General features: G+C 41.1%; 2 protein-coding genes across 4 annotated transcripts in view; one reads left to right on the top strand and one right to left on the bottom strand.

Moving 5' to 3' along the window:
- Nucleotides 1-6: 6 nt before the first annotated feature.
- ncapg (non-SMC condensin I complex, subunit G) lies at nucleotides 7-13,212 on the bottom strand. 2 transcript variants are annotated; one of them, XM_086156842.1, is made up of 22 exons: nucleotides 12,875-13,212; nucleotides 9,575-9,688; nucleotides 9,273-9,506; nucleotides 8,678-8,906; nucleotides 8,154-8,299; nucleotides 7,937-8,021; nucleotides 7,654-7,846; nucleotides 7,421-7,570; nucleotides 6,281-6,421; nucleotides 5,526-5,649; nucleotides 5,327-5,416; nucleotides 4,480-4,668; nucleotides 4,247-4,357; nucleotides 3,138-3,257; nucleotides 2,831-3,055; nucleotides 2,552-2,733; nucleotides 2,230-2,395; nucleotides 1,852-2,016; nucleotides 1,504-1,627; nucleotides 609-653; nucleotides 446-515; nucleotides 7-360 (listed from the first exon to the last, which is right to left on the bottom strand). In XM_086156842.1, the coding sequence occupies exons 2-22, from the start codon at nucleotides 9,680-9,682 to the stop codon at nucleotides 237-239; spliced, it is 3,021 nt and encodes a 1,006-aa protein (XP_086012968.1). In that variant the 5' UTR covers nucleotides 9,683-9,688; nucleotides 12,875-13,212; the 3' UTR covers nucleotides 7-236. The 2 variants fall into 2 exon arrangements, with proteins under 2 accessions (XP_086012968.1, XP_086012967.1); XM_086156841.1 differs by lacking the exon at nucleotides 12,875-13,212 and adding an exon at nucleotides 9,958-9,986.
- fam184b (family with sequence similarity 184 member B) overlaps nucleotides 11,123-16,322 on the top strand; it is a 34,786-nt gene continuing 29,586 nt past the window's right edge. For both annotated transcript variants that reach the window (XM_086156840.1, XM_086156839.1), the window contains exon 1: nucleotides 11,123-13,900. In XM_086156840.1, the coding sequence (XP_086012966.1) occupies nucleotides 13,748-13,900 (153 nt within the window). In that variant the 5' untranslated portion in view covers nucleotides 11,123-13,747. The remainder of the gene's footprint in view (nucleotides 13,901-16,322) is intronic.

Here is a 16,322-nt window from a genome sequence, read left to right as displayed (position 1 = left end):
GATATATACTTTTTATTAAACTGACAAATCCTGACAGGAAAACATGGTACGGGACAGAATGTATTAAAAGGTGACACGATCGCAGGAATTACATCCATAGCTTGTTTAAGTGATCAAGGCTTACTTAAAGTGTTTCTATAAAAAAAGAATGTCCACACAAGAACTCAAACATGAAAATATGTAAAATATTTTTTCCTTTCCATTTACCATCTAAAACCAAGCAACCAAAGCTGTTATTACACACTGGCCTCTTGGTTAATCAGGGTGCTGAGATCCAGTTTCGTCTTCTCGAGAGCTGCAGCCTTGGCTCTACGGGAGGGGCGCACCAAAGAAATAGACTCTGGGACATTTTCTCCATCACTGTAAGGAGCACAGAAACAGAGAGTGTGGGAATCTGAGACTAATGCAGGAAAAAAAAAGGGCATAAACCACCGAGGACCCTCACCTCTCTTCTGACGATTCCTCTCTTCGGTTGGGTTTTCTGTTCCCTTTGGCTGGGCCTAGTTTACTTTGACCTGCAAATGGGACAACACCAAATGAGTCTGGCTCACAATGACAAAAAAACAAAAAGAGCTTTATACTGGACAAAAATGTTGAGGGTGCATTACCTCTTTTGGCTCTCTTGGCAGATTTTGAAAGGTCATCTGTCATCTCTGTGGAAACATGGGAGAGATGTCATTTCATGAGACAACTGTTGAGAAACCGCAGCGGTGGAGCCATTTTAACTAAGAATGTCCAATTTCAATTAATTGTTAGCATTGTTTAGAATACAGCCATCTGGTCCCACGCAGAGGTGACTGCTCCTGGTACTCTGCCGGAATGTTTTTTTTTTTTTTAATTTGTTTTGTTTAATTAATCCCTGCTAAGTGTTAGGGTTGAACACACACCAGCGGCAGATTGACGTGCATTGAGAGGGCACGTCTGGCCCTAGTAGCAATCAGTGAGGGCTTAAAAGCCAGAACTTTGGCCTCACTGGGTGCCAGGGCGTTCGCTAATTTCCATCTGTCTCCCGCGCCATCGCTCACCAGTCACTCTTTTCTGTCTCCAATGCCATCCCTCACCATTCGCTCCTTCCCTTGTCAGTGTAAACCAGCGCCTCAGCGCCGTGTGTGCTACCGCCTACCACCTAGCTGCCCGTGACCCAACTGGGTTCTCTCCTATCGGTGTATGCGAGCGCCTTCCGCCTAGCTGCCCATGACCCGACCAGGCTTTCCCTCATCCAGGAATGCCAGCGTCTGTTGCTTGGCTGCCCATCCCGACCGGGCTTTTCGTGCGGTTGACCCTGGATGTCGCAGTTCTGACGACGCAACCATCCAGCAGCAGCTGTTCCCCTGCCGCCAGAAATCTCCTGGCACCACAGCCCAGTGGTTCCCCCTGGTAGAGGTCATAGTTCGAACTATACGCCAAGTAACTGAACTCAGTAAACCTGTTTTTATCTGTAGCAGAGTCTTGTGTCTGCATGTGGGCCCGTCAAGTTCCAAACCATGATATATGGAACCATACCATCTGCGTTGACATCCAGTGGCTGCAGCGCGGACGCTCCTAGGAGCTCTGCCTGCTCTTTGGAATCCACCAGATGCGAAATCACCTTCTCCAGAGCACGGAGGCAAACCCGGTCCTTCACCACCTGGAGAACAGCAGAGGAGGTGATGCAAAAAATGAGGGGGTTAAAGCGTGATTTAAATTAAGCAAACAAAGCGTTTCCAAATCGAACCGATTTATTGAAGAGACCTTGGTGAATTTGACTTTTGTCTTGGTACAAATGCCAGGATTTTGGGGCAGCGGGTTTTATGAGGCTGCTCCAACACTGGACTTGGTAAAACTAATACCGGTTATGTGTTTCTTGCCCACCTGTACAAGCTGCTGCAGTAGAGTCTGAAGGTCTTTACTAACAGTCTCGTCTCTACTAAGCCCCAGGTTGCTTAGAGTTTTGGCGTAGAGACGCATCTCGGGAGCTGTTGGGTCCTTCAATATCTCCCCACAGATTCGCATTGCCAAGTAGTCATGGACACACACCTTAAGACAACACAATTTATTTTCTCTTTTTCAATACACTAATAGCCACACAGATAACTAGTAGAAGATTGATGGATAGGCACTTAAATATTTTTAAACTCTTCATATCGTGTCTATAAGTAAGCCATGAGTGTAAAGGCAGAATTGATTTGTCAAAGATGTTACCATAAAAAAATGGAAAAACACATTTTTGATTTTTAAAATATATCTCACCTCAGTGTGGGCAGAGGGTTTGAGCAGGACACTTGGGCGAGTCAGCTCCACAAACAGCTCAACCACATTGTTCACATCCACCTCCGCTAATGGAGAGGTAACAGGGGCGTTCATCAGGGTCCTGATAGTTGGCAGGAAACTCTCCTCGAACACCTCTTGGTGGGCCCTGGAGCGCAAGAATAAATTGCTCTTTTTGCCCTAATACAACTTTACCTAATCAGTTACAGTAAGAAAATGTACTTCAAAAACTTTGTTTATCGGGATATAAAAGAGCAAACTTGAGTTCAACCACGACCCATTTGTCTGTTAGTGTGTTAGAGACCTGCTCTCGCGAGCGTAGAGCTGGAAAAAGACACCAAGGCAGTGTCTGAGACGAGTGTCGTCCTCTGTGACGGGGTTGTACCACAGCAGCACCAAGCGGGACAGCATCTTGGTGCTGGACATCCGATCATTGTACATGAGTTTGGCCAGGCCCTCCGCTGTCTCCGTACGCAGGTCAGACACCTGAGAGCATTGAGTGGTATAAAAAACTCAATCACGCTGTTCCTCAATTCCACCAGCGGAATTTAGCGCATTTGCTACGAAGGTTCCGTCACGTCACCTCACTGTTCAGAAAATCGGACAGCATCACGATTATGCTCTGTGCTGTGTCCTCTGTGGCTTCTCCCTTGTCCTCAGTTTCTTCCTGCCACTCCGCTGACTGGATGGGAGGAGCCTTCTGCTCAACCGGCCCTTCCAAGAGCAGCTGGAACCCGAACAGCAGCAGCAGATCGACAATGGCTCGCAAAGCACTTATTCGGATCTTTACTTCATCCAGTTGGGCAATCTAAAAGGGAAAAAAAACTGTTCTGTTTGCTCGCCATTTTGACAAAATTTCAGAGGCAGAAAGTGTGCGAATGTCACATTACCTGGAGCAGGAGGACCATGTGGGTTTTGGCCAGTTCCTTGCAGTGTAGAGTACACATTCCCAGACACACCACTGCCATGTTACGGACACCTGGGTGAGCATTTGCGATACTGGGCAGGATCTGGTAGAAAACGTCAATGTTAAATCAGTGATATACTATTCAGTGGCTACTAAGCAACAACTGAGGGTGACAACCAAAAAATAAAGTACAAAAATTCCGACCACAGACAATCTCTGCTGTTGGAATCAACCATCTCTAACATTAGAACTCAAAGAAAGCATTGGAGAAATATAATGTATGTTGTAAGATTTGATGTAAATAACTTTGGTTAATTGTCCAATTAGCAATTAATTGAAAGTTATAATAGTTGATATTTAATGAACTAGGGCTTTGAAACACAACCTATGGAGAAAACCTATTTGATTGTCTTGCACAGCTCGTCTGTGATTTTATTATTATGGTTAACAATTTGGGGGAGCACAAATGAATGCCAAGTAATAAAAAAGTGCATTTTTGAAAATAATAACACATATTCTTCACCATTAGAGCCACCAACTCCTTTCATTTGTTTTACCTCGTGTACAAAAAAATAGCAAAATACATAGAAATAAAATTAGATGTTGCGGCGGGCTTTAGATTGCGACCAACAGTAAAACAAGATTGGTGGAGATAATGGTAACTTCTGCAACACCCAAAAGACAAGCCTTAGCCTGGTTGCTAAGCAGTGTGTGTTAACTATAACCAACCCATAGCTTTCAGGGTAACTCAAGCAGAGGTAACATCTCTCAAACCTGTGTACTTCTGCTGAATGTGCTTATCAGTGGCACAGAGCAGACCAATTGACTGATTTTTATTGTTCAAATAAGAAATAAAATAAGAAACAGATATTTCCATTTGATCACGCGGTCTTTGGGTCACATTTTTTGTAGATACAGAAAATGTGCCAATTCATGATGTGCATCTTTGTCAGGATATCAAACTTTGAGGTTTTCATTTACTTCTCAAATATTTTACAAGCTTTAAACACGTTTGTTACTGCTCCTGAAATCATCACATAACATCAAGAGCTAGTGAAAAAAAGAAATATTCGCAGAAAAACAGTGTATTACCAGTGAAGACATTAAGGCGCTGATTGTTGGACCAATACGACTTTTGATGTTCATCTGCTTCAGCAACTCAGCGCACATGGTGAGACACCTGAGAAGTGTTTCGGGGTCATTCTGAAATACAGATAAGAAAAAAAAAAGTTTGGTTTATTGTCATTTCAGGGGAATAATTGCGTCATAGTGCATATTACAGAATTCCATCAATCATAAAAAAAAAGATGGAATGTGAGGTTTACCTTCTCAGTGCGGATGTCTTTGTCAGGCTGCTGGCTGCTGCCTGATATTTCTTGGATGACTTTGTTCCGGCTTTTCTCCAGCTCGGTAATGGAGTCCTTTAGCTCAGCTGCACGTTTGAAGTCCTGGGCTGTGATACAGTCCTCCATGGCCTGTTTAGCCTCCAAAATGCGCACCTTGACCTCTGCTAACTGTATGGGAAAGTCAAGAGGGAAAACAGCAAATGAGTTGGGATCCATTCACCAAGAGCATTCTTGGTTGAGAGAGACCGATAAAACAAAACCAAAGGCCGAGGCCCAGGGCCAGAGTACCACTCTGAAAATACTTTGCTGTGTTTGACTGACGATATAGTAACAGAAGAAGAGACCAGGTCTGGAGCCAAACATTTTGATACTTTTACTGTCGTAGGGATGTAAGAAAGCTGCTTTTTCAATCATGGGGGAACTTGTTAATGCCAAAGGAAACAAAACAGACTATCAACAAGGAAACTCCAAACGAGGACAGCGGTAAATACATGTGACTAGAAGTGGTTCAGCTCGGCATCAATAGTTTGCACCTTAACATCCGATCAATCTAACAATTTGTCAACTAAAACCAACCACCTGCCTGCTGAAGGCAAAAGAAGAGAACAGGGGAAATACAAATACCACAGAAGATTGCAGAAAAAAAACAAACAAAAAAGAACAGAGAACTTTAAAAACATACAAATGCTTACAATTTCTGATTTTTTTACATCTAGAATATTTCAAAAAGTATTTGCTTTCCCCATTGCATAGGAAACTTAAAAACTGTGTTGTGTTCTATTTGTTCCTCTGCTACGGTGGTAGCAAATATTTGACTGTTCCTCACCTGAACCTGTTGTCGACGGGTCTTATTTACATCCATTGGCTCATTTTCTTCCATGATAGGTGCCCTCAGATCTGAGATAATTTCAGCTACCTATGTAAAACAGAAGTGGTTGCAGACATTTTTGCAAGAGAAAATTAATTAATATAAAAATTTGACATTGATTCATGGACAGATTTGGAGATATAACCGTGTTACTTACAGTCTGTATGCGCCGTTGATCATCAGGAATGAGACTGAGGAGCTTCTCGGTGAGCAAGGAGACCAGGGAGGAGGGAGTCTGCGGCAGAGCCAACATTTCCTGCAGCACGGCAAAAACGCGTTTCCTACAAAAGGCAGCAAAATAATTAAAAAAAACTAATTTAATCAGGCCAATTCAAAATTTAATTATTACTTTGTGCTGATATGCATTGTCAATTTGTCAACTTGATCTCCTCAAACCTGGTCCACCTTTAATGAGTTATGTCAGCAAAGTCGGGAAAGATTTGAGTCAACATAAATTCTAGTCCTATGATTTCTGTGATACAGAAATTGCAGACATAATCCCAACAATGGACAGTAAGTGAAATGAACTGGAGACTGTTGATTTTGCCAAGATGTGAATGATTTATTGAAACTGTACCTTGTCCAAGGTTTTTTAACCAGAATTCTTTTGAAGGAAACGGCAATGCGGGGGGAAAAAAATGATCTATATAAACCTGCAAGTTCCAAATCCTAATGGAACTGCAGGCTACATATACAGACTTCAGATGAAAATTGAGAAAAAACAAAAACATGACTTGTGGAGAAAATTAATTGAAAGGTGGCAAAAGATTACTTTCATGTGATATAAAAATGGGTTGTATGTAAGAAGATACATTTTGAACAATTAAGATTTTGTTTGGTTTGCCTATTACTTTATAAATCAATGCCTTTTTGGGAGGAAACTCACAGGACATTCTACCAGCACTCTCTTACCTGCCGCCCTCCTCGTTGGTGTCCAGACATCCAATGAGATGGATGAGCTGCTGGGAGATGAACTCTCGGGTCATGACCAACTCCAGTTGGTTAAAGTCAGCCCTCTGCTCTTCTGACAGCAAAGGCACTGACTTCAAATATCTGAAGAATCAGGTAACACAGCTGAGATTTAAATCTTAACGCACAATTGAACAATTGACTTGAAAATCTGGGAGAAAATTAAATGGTGAGTTGTAATCGTAAAACTTTGAACAGCAAAAGTGGAGCAGTTGGGCTGCTAGACCAACTGAAAGTGTTAATTCTCAGCAAATGTATGTAGTCTGAGTTTATGTCACCATCACCTTACATGTCCTTTGTCACAAGTACAATGAAATCAGAGAATACAATAAATAGCTGTTAAAAATTGGCGGAAAGAACAATTTGCAGAGGATCCCATCTTTATTGAGCTCCTGAGTCTCTTGATAGATAGAAATCCATTTCAGATACAGTATCCTAATGTTTGGCTGATATTTTCAACAACTCATTGTTAACTGATCTTAACTGTATGAACTGGTAGTATAAAAAAAAATTATATTCAGTAGGCCTCTTGAATGGTATTAATAATGAATGTCAAGACCTGGACATTCAAAATGTGACAATGTAATGGGTGCGGTATTTTGGGAATTTTGAACAAGTTGGTCGACAACCAAATTTCAAATCAGTTATTAGGTGATGAAGTACAAGGGCCTTTTGATCATAGTGGTTAGAGCCAAAATGTAAAACCACTGAAACAAGGGCAAAGAGTGTCAACAGAAGTTTATTTGACTATTGGTTAAGAATAGCACGTTTGTCATAAATGGATCATTGGTATAATGATGTATACTTAAAATTAAAGTCCGAAACCCATAACAAAAGCAATCATCTCGGCCTTTAAGTAAGTCACACAATTACAAACATAAATAGCTCCTCTGAGAACACTGGGCTTGCCTTCAGATACATGGAGTTCTAACATAATCTGATACTGGCAGGCTTATACTTTCCACATTCTGGAATGCCTGTTTCTGTTTAGCAGAAGTCAGGCCTTAACTTAACTCAGCAACAGTGAAAAATACAGTCAGCTAACCACCTGAATATGATGTACCAAATGAGTAAATCTCTTACCTGTAGAGGTAGTCAGAGTAAACTGCAGCATCTGGCAACACTTGCTCCAGCATTTCATCACCATCATCGCCTTTATCTTTGATGAACTCACACAGAGCTCGCCAGTAAAGCACATTCTCACAAGTCAGGGAGTCCACTGGAATCAGCTTCCTGTTTAAAAAAGTGATTAAATCTCCTTTCCTTGCACCGTATACACAATTTTTTTTCCAATACGGAAAATTGGCAGTTTGTACCCTTGATCTTGCTGTACTCTGCTCAGCAGCAGTTCATCGGTGGGCATGCTAATTAATATGGCTTTTAGTGTTTCCAGGGCTGTTTGGGCACAGTTCTCCACATCTATCCTGTGCAGAAGCTGTAGGACGTCACCCTCCAGTCGAAGTAGCCATGCTGGCAACAGGCGGGAGCGAACAATTTCCCTCACAGCTTCTACAGTAGAGCCAGTGAGACAAAGTAGTTGTGCACGATGAACTTTTAACACAAGTCCTAATCTGGCCACGCACATTAAAATGTTGTTACCTGATGTGTCATGAAGTCCCTGCTGAAGGAGACTGACTCTCTGTGCGATGGTCAGAGCTAAAACATGCACCTTGTCAGCCAGGACCTGGAGAAGGGAAAAAAAAACAGGGTGAAATCTAGGCTGTTATTACAGTATCTAAATTTACAAGCGAGACCATGACCATGTGTTTGAAATCAATGAACAATAAGCAGTCATTTAATATTTTCACATTTCTACCTGGTAAGCCAACTTGCGCACGCTTTCTTTCATGTCACGCGTACGTTTGAGTACTTTTGGGAGGGTGCGAGGGGACATGGCAATACAGGACAGAACAGCACGCCGCACCTCAGCATTAGAATCATTTTCCAGAATCAACATAAAGGCTGAAAAGGAGAAAGATAGGGCTTTTCAGCATTGGGCAATTACAGCGATACATATAAACATGTTAAACCACAAACAACAAATACTTCTTCAGAGTTTAGTTTCAAGATAGATTAAAAATGGGAGGTGTAAAAGAAGGGATCAAATGGTTGATAACCTATTTTATATGCGGTCACCACTGTGAAAGGACTGCCAGTTCCACAACATCCTTATTTAATCCAATATAACAGAGAACACAAAATATATTCCCCATTCTGACAGTCCAGGTTAAATTATCAAAGAGTTTCTATTGTGTGGTATGGGATTAAATCTATTTTACATTTGAACATGACATTATGACATGGTCTACAAGTGTAAACAGATACTGTAATCATACAGACCATTGATAGTTGGGCAATCTGGATCACTAGGCTGCTGAAGGCGGGTCATGGCCAACGCAGCTTGAATCCGGACATTTGGAAACTTGTCAGTGACACGGACCAGCATGGCTTGATGGATACGGTCAAAAAGGTCATCGTCAATCTGAGCATTCTCCGCCATGCTACCAAGCAACTTGTTTATCAGCTGGCACACACGGAAGCGCACTGCATGACTGTTGGCTTTATGAGACTGTGAAAATAGAATGTGAAGGAACGAATCATCGGATTGTAGAAACTAAACAAAAGCAGGATTAAAAGAACGAGAGATTATGTACAATTAATGAGGCATAAGAATATTGGTCATGGCATTAGTGTGTGCACTTGTGAAATTGTGTTTAAAAGGAGCAATTAAGAGGTTAAAATCAATATTATCTTATGAGTTACTTAAACAGGGATGTTTTTGAAAGCTGTGAATGAATCAAAACTAAAAAACAAAAAAATAAACAAAAAAAATAAAAGTTTGGTTTTGAATTATCAACCTAATTCTCACTCAGGCTTGAATGTCACAGTAGTTCTCGCAAATACTAAGAGCGATTTCACAAAAGTATACTCTTACCTCCAATAAGAAATTGAAAATGAAGCTCAAAAAAGGATGATCTTCCTCTTCTTGCTCCTCTTCTTCTTCTTCATCTTCCTGCTCCTCATACGACTTCGGTGTGGGTTGGAAGCTTGAGGCAAATCTCGCTGCGAATTCGATGACAGTCTCAACCGACGGTTCCCGTTTGTACACGATGAGGGCGTACTTCAGGTAATGGACAAACTCTTCGTGGAATGAGGTCTTGTCCTCAAGCTAAGACAGAATTTCAAATGTCAACAAACTAAAACATTTCACATTTTCACACATTTTTTGTGACTCACCTTGTTGTAGTAGCTTTTCAGGGTAGCCACCAGTTTCGCTTTATTGAAGTGGCTCTTTTGAGCGCGTTGGAACGCCTCCTTTATGCTTATGTCGTTCTCCGTATTCATCTTTTCCTTTAAAAAATAACAACAACCAAATACTAAGAGGTTATTTCGGGTAATCTTTAATTAAACTACTTCTTCGAGAACCCACTCGATAGCCACGAATTCTCCTTTAGACAGCTGTCCCTTCCTCAATTACCATGAAAGACGTAGCCTGGTTAAATACAACGAGTACTGCTTTCAAGCAAGAATATTGTCGAATGTCCATTTGATATCTTATCAAAATTGTTTTTTTTTTTTAATCCAGTAATGTCCTTTTAAAGAAATACCGTTTACATTACCTTTCAAGTTGTTCTTCTTTCGAAATGCAGTGCCGCCTCTTTTCAAATTCAATTTCTCCTATTCTCGCGAGAACGGGCGCGAATTCAGTTCTTATTCTTCGCTTTTTAAAATCAATAAGACACAAAACGGCCTCAAATTCTTGCAGCGCCCCTTTTGTACGGAGATGGTAGTGATCCATAAATTTGGTCGCTGTGCACGTTCGCCTTTTGAAAATCAGTGATTTCCAGTATTTCTATGTATAATAGGCGTGGAAAAAAATATAAATTATTATAGTCACTTAAGCCATGAACATTTATTTCTTTAATATCCGTCCTATATGCCGTTTCCATTTCCCTTATAATCTATCCATCCTAAACATTTGAGAACGTGACAGTGAAATGATCTCTCTTCTTTTAGATTTATTCTATATTCTTTGCACTCTGCTCTGTATGGCTGGAATTCATGTTATTATTTCTCTGTAATTTACCTTTTTGAGTTTTGACATGGCAGCAATCCTTGCTGTTGTTGTTATCAGTTGTCTCTTCTATTTGTATGCCTCTTGTATCTATATTCATATTCATATTCATATTAATTGATATTGTTAGTGTTGCACTGCTGTGACAAACAAATTTCCCCTATGGAGATCAATAAAGTATTATCTAATCTTATCTTATCTTATCTTATCTTATCTTATCTTATCTTACAAATGACATTGAATGTTGGATTTCTTTATTTGTTGATTATTTTACATTATATATGTTCTACCACAATATTTAAATAATATATGATTTTTTGGATTTCTTTTCTGATTCATTTTATCGTTAATGTAAAACACACATTTTCATAGCTTACTATTATGAGTGAATGAAAGAAATTGAGATTATTAACTAGTATTATATAACTACATATTAATTCCCACATATGAGCTTTTCATTATTCCTCCTGCCTCCTGGTGATGACCCTGACCACAGTAGACAAGCTGCTGAATTCTTGAGTTGCAATGGCAGGCTAGCAAAACATGACATAATTGATTTCCGTGCTTCCGAGTAATTTTCAGAGAGATTTGTTTGCCTGAATATAACTGCTTGGTAAACCTTGTGAATGGACATTCACTGGTTCATATTACCTTTTTTTTATGTGTGTTTGATATCCTTATGGAAAAGACCATGGACCACTGGGATTAAAGGCTCCATGCAGGTGTTTTATTTGGAGTGCTAAAACTAGAAGATAAACTAGAAGAAATTTGAAAAGAAAAAGAAAAATGTAAAAATCAATAAAATAAATTACAGATTTAGCTGAATAAGAACAAATAATATAACTGTTATTAGTGACTCCATTATTTCAGTGCACAAGGCAATTATCATGTAACTTGCCGGTGGGGCCGAGTACTTTTGAAGCTGGATCCTACAGATTTAAAGATGAGATATAGATTTTTCAGACACAGACTTTACGCTGTTGGCTGAAATGGAAATTTAAAAAACAACAACGCTGTGGTATCAAAAGCCAAGTGTCTGCCAGGGTGCGGAGTGTAATTACAGTGTGATAGAGCCTCATCGTTTTATAGGATTAAATGCTCTCTTGGGATGTCTTTGCAGGTCGACTTGGACCTGGAGTCTGGTCAGAGGTCCATATTTAGATGGTCCATGTAGCCTGCTTGGGACTTGGTTTGTTGATGGAGGTGAATGAATCTGAATCTGTCACTGTGTGTTATAACAGGGTGGTTTGGCGATCGGCATGTAAAAGCACAGCCACAGAAAGGTCAGGGAGCTGAGGTCTGATTCAACCTGCAGATGTCAGTGATTTTGAGTGCTAACATCAGCAGCCGCTGTAAAAATGCAAACATGCACTGAAAGATATCTTGCATAGTGTAGCAAGTCACAAATGTCGGGGTTTATGTTGACGCTTGTTTTGTCTGTGATTTTGAGGTTGCTGGGAATTTGGTGGGTGTGGTTTGGGGTGCAAGGAATTCTGTGTTGTTGTTTTTTTTTTTTACCTGGAATTGAGTGGGAACAGTTAGTTATATTGGCTGCGGCCAACAACAGCTATTGCTAAACTGACGTTTTACCATCAACCAGGTGTTTTCCCTGACTAAAACGCTGCATATGTTCAACACAACAAAACTACAAATCAGGTGTTAAATGAGTCTCATTTGCAATCGCTGTCACAGAGAAAGCTGCTGAATATATTTCTTTAAAATAAAACAAATATCTGTATTACTCAGAATAAAGTAACTGGCAAACAATCCCCATTTATATAGAGCTTTAATCACTTTGCAGTTCTAAAGGCCCTTACGTTGAACACATTCACACACAATCTTGCACCACAGAGCTGCCATGCAAGGCCCTAACCAGGCAAAACTGAAGTAGGATCTTGTGCAGTGCTTAGCCTTTCCATGTCAGGGTAAGAAGGTCCCAGGTTTTGCAACAAAAAGGCTTTCTGTGTGGAGTTTGCATGCTCTTCCTGTGCCTGCACGGGTTTACTACACTGCACAAAAAATAAAGGGAACACTAAAATAACACATCCTGGATCTGAATGAATGAAATATACTTATTAAATACTTTGTTCTCTACGTAGTTGAATGTGCTGACGACAAAATCACAAAAATTTATCAATGGAAATCAAATTTATTAACCCATGGAGGTCTGGATTTGGAGTCACACTCAAAATGAAAGTGGAAAAACACACTACAGGCTGATCCAACATTGATGTAATGTCTTTAAAACAAATCAAAAATGAATCAGTGCTGCTTCCTAAGTTGATTTCACAGAAGTGTGATTGACTTGGAGTCACATTGTATTGTTTAAGCATTCCCTTTATTTTTTTCAGCTGTATAGTTTCTTTCCACAGTCCAAAAACATGCTTTGGAGACCCTCAGTTGCCCAAATATGTGAATGTATGAGTGAATGGTGGTATGGCTCTATGTAGTGTGTATCCTACCTCTTGTGCAATGACAGCCGGGATAACCTCGACCCTGAATGCAGGATAAAAGATATAGATAATGCATGAATGAATGCAGGGTCTGCGTTGACTTCTTTTAAAAACAAAGACAAAGGCATTCCGTTTCACAGTGCAAAAACGTGTTCAGAGAAAAACCATGCAGAGATCATTTGTTATCATTCCCAATGCACCCTTTTCAAAGAATTCGTTGTTTATCAGTTGCTGTAGTTTATCAGTTACTGGGTGTTAATAACCAGAGGAGTGGTGTTTATAAGACAAGGTGTGTTCTGTTCACACTATGTGAATGATGGAGTAAAAAAAAAAAGACCCCGGAGACCCCCCTCCCCCTCTCTCCTCTTCACGAAGCGATCGACAATGATACAGCAGCGCCGGTAGGGGCGGGGCGGCACTGCAGCAGTGCGCCTCCGAGCCGTCTCCGGTAATGTTCCGTAGGATACACACGCCCCTCTCCGCCCCTGCTCCGAGACAGGTGGTTGGTCTGCATGCCTCCATCCCCGGGCTCGTAGAGTAGAAAAAAAAAAAAAAATCCGTTGTCAGCAGGGAAGGTCGGTTGGCGCGAACGCGTCCCCGATGGACTTCCAGCGTGTGACCTCCGCGGTTACCGGGCGGAGCGCCGGACGAGGGGGCAGCAACCGGAACGCACGACGGGAGCCCCCGTCGATCCGCTAACGAATGTTTTCCCCTGCGAATCGTTCGAGCACGGAGGAGGGAGTTCGCCGACAAAGGAATGAGATGCGCGAGTAAAAAAGTTGAACCGATTTCGGCGGGGGTTTGCGTCCGGGAGGCGGCGCGGTCATCGCTCACAATCGGCCAAGTTCCGTGGGTTGGTGGGTGGGTGGCGGGGGGTTCGGTATGGCTTCTGGGGCCGGTAAGGCTGCGCAGCCCCCCGGGCCTGGATCCGCCGTTAACGGGACTGCGGCGGCGGACTTCGCCAACATAGAGCAGGAGCTGTACGACTACCAGATGCACAGCAAGATGTGCAAGAAGATCGCGCAGCTCACTAAGGTAAGATCGGGCGCGCCGGTTGCCCGCGCCGTCATCGACTCCCTCCCCGGCCGATTCGGTGACGCCGTCGGCGTTACAGTCGGCGTACCGTGGTGGCGTTCACCTGCACCGACGGCAAGATGTTCGGAATGGAGACGATAAAGATTTGTGAAGATGGTGCGCGATCTTTGTTGTCATCTCTCGAGGATAATTGGTGAAAAAAACAAACAAAAAAAACTAATATGAGATGGTTACTGGAGGCACTGACAGGAGGGGATGCCCCGGATCTGTCTGTGCTTTTGTGGCAGCAGTTTAATTCCCTTAATTATTTTGAAACAAATCTACAAATGTGTTGGAATTTAAAAAATATATGTAAAAATAAAATGTAAACACCAAAGGTAGATTTTTTTTCTCCCCAACATCTAAATAGCTTACATGCACTGATGTAAAAAAATAATAAATAAATAAATAAAAATAAATAATTTGTAAATAGACAGAAAAAGTACACAATCCAAGGAAAGTAGACGTTGCTCAGCATTTGTGCAAATAATATGGAAGCAAAGCGGATGGGATTTTGATCCACTTCGATGAAAAGCCAACATAAGTGTGAGATACACATGTCTTCTAAGTCAATCCTTCTGTGTTCACTGTTTAAGGCAGAGTTGGGCAGTATTTTAGAAGTTTTAATGTAAATGACTGTAGGAGATGGATGCAAAAAAGATAAAAAAAACACACACATTTCCCTTTTCATTATGCATTTGTTTTTACATTTCATTATCGATCTTTTTTATTTGCTGGAAGCCGGTGTCGGTGCACGGTTATTAGTGTGCAGGAGGGTTTTGGCTGAGCTGCAGGAGAAACAAGTCATATTTTTCTTTTCATCCAGTAAGCATTGCCATATGGGGGCCACTCCATCTCCTACGCTTCACAATGATGCTTACAGATGCAAGACATGACCCTCCGCTTGTTAAACTATGAAAATTACTGATGACTGTGCAGTTCTCAAACTCTCTTATTGGATTAGCTTCGGGCAGCATGTGTACAGTGGAATACAACCTCGATGGAGTTGTGTGTGCGTGTGTTGTTCATCTTTAAACACAACACACACATACGCACAGACAGATGACACAGCTGAGGGATCAGCATTAGTGTCCGTTCTTGTTATGGAAATGCACCAGCCATTGTTCTCACCGTTATGTGTGTCCTTATCTCCTAATATTTCTGTTCTTTGGTCTGAATATCTCTATCATGAGATTTTTGAGTTACCAGCCCTGCTTCAGCTGTTTCATGACCACACTAAATGAAATGGTTAAGTGTAAGGAGCAACGATAGTTTGGTTAAAATTAGTATGGTAGCATTTTAGTTGGGGAAACAACCAGATGATGGTAAAACATCTGTTTAATGAGCAATAGCTGTTGTTGGCTACAGAGCCTGCAATACAACTAACTGTTCCCGCTCAATTCCAGGTAAAAACACCCCAGAATTCTTTGAACCCCAAACCACACCCACAAAATTTCCAGCAACCCCAAAATCACACAGAAAATAAGCATTAACATAAACCCCAACATTCGTGACTTGCTACATTGTTTTTAAAAAACGATACCTTGTTTTGTGCATGAAATATAGTCCCCATTTTTACAGAAAAGATCAAAAGCTTCTCATGAGAAAATTTTGACCTTGTATTCACAATTCATTTATTTTCACAACAACATTTACTGCTGAAATGGCATCATTTATTGTTAGTTTCATCTATAGTTTCTTGTGGTAACAAGATAGTCATCACATGGGTATTGATATTTTGTTTTTGTGGATAATTATTTTTCCAATGAATGCACAGGTACACAGTTTTTTATGGAAAAAGTACAATAAGTTTTCCTTTCAAGATAATGAATATGCCTCCACAAGGTGTTAATCACACTTAAGAAGATTGGTCGTGAACATGAGATAATGTCATGGGGAAATAATTTACCTTATCAGACTATCATGTTGAAAAGGCAAATTAAATCTGACATTTTAGGGGAATTGGGCCACATAGTGGTGCAGTGTTTAATGCTCTCACCTCACAGCAAAAGCTTCCTGGATAGATTCTAGTGATAGATTTGGGCCTTTCTGTGTACGTCTTCTCCTAAATCATGGGTGAGGTGTCTCTAGATTCGCTGGCTTCCCTCCATAGACCAAAAGCTACTGTTGGTTTTGATCTATAGGCTCGGGCACCCTGAGTGCATAAGTGGTACGGACATGAAATTAATTTTGTATGAATTTGTTTGGTCGCCTGGCTGTGGACACCTGGTTTATTTCAGTATATTGAAACAGGGGATGGGATGGTGTAAGCTGAAAATGGGTCAGCAGTGGTAACCTTATATATTTAATAAGTCCAGAGCCATGCACTCACACTCACACACAGACACACACACACACACACGTGTAGACGCCCCCCCCCCCC

Source organism: Fistularia commersonii, chromosome 12 (genome assembly GCF_037954325.1).
Source record: "Fistularia commersonii isolate RoL2024-O1a breed Wild chromosome 12, RoL_Fcom_v1.0, whole genome shotgun sequence".
Taxonomy (NCBI): domain Eukaryota; kingdom Metazoa; phylum Chordata; class Actinopteri; order Syngnathiformes; family Fistulariidae; genus Fistularia; species Fistularia commersonii.
This window is presented reverse-complemented; position numbering and strand designations above follow the sequence as displayed.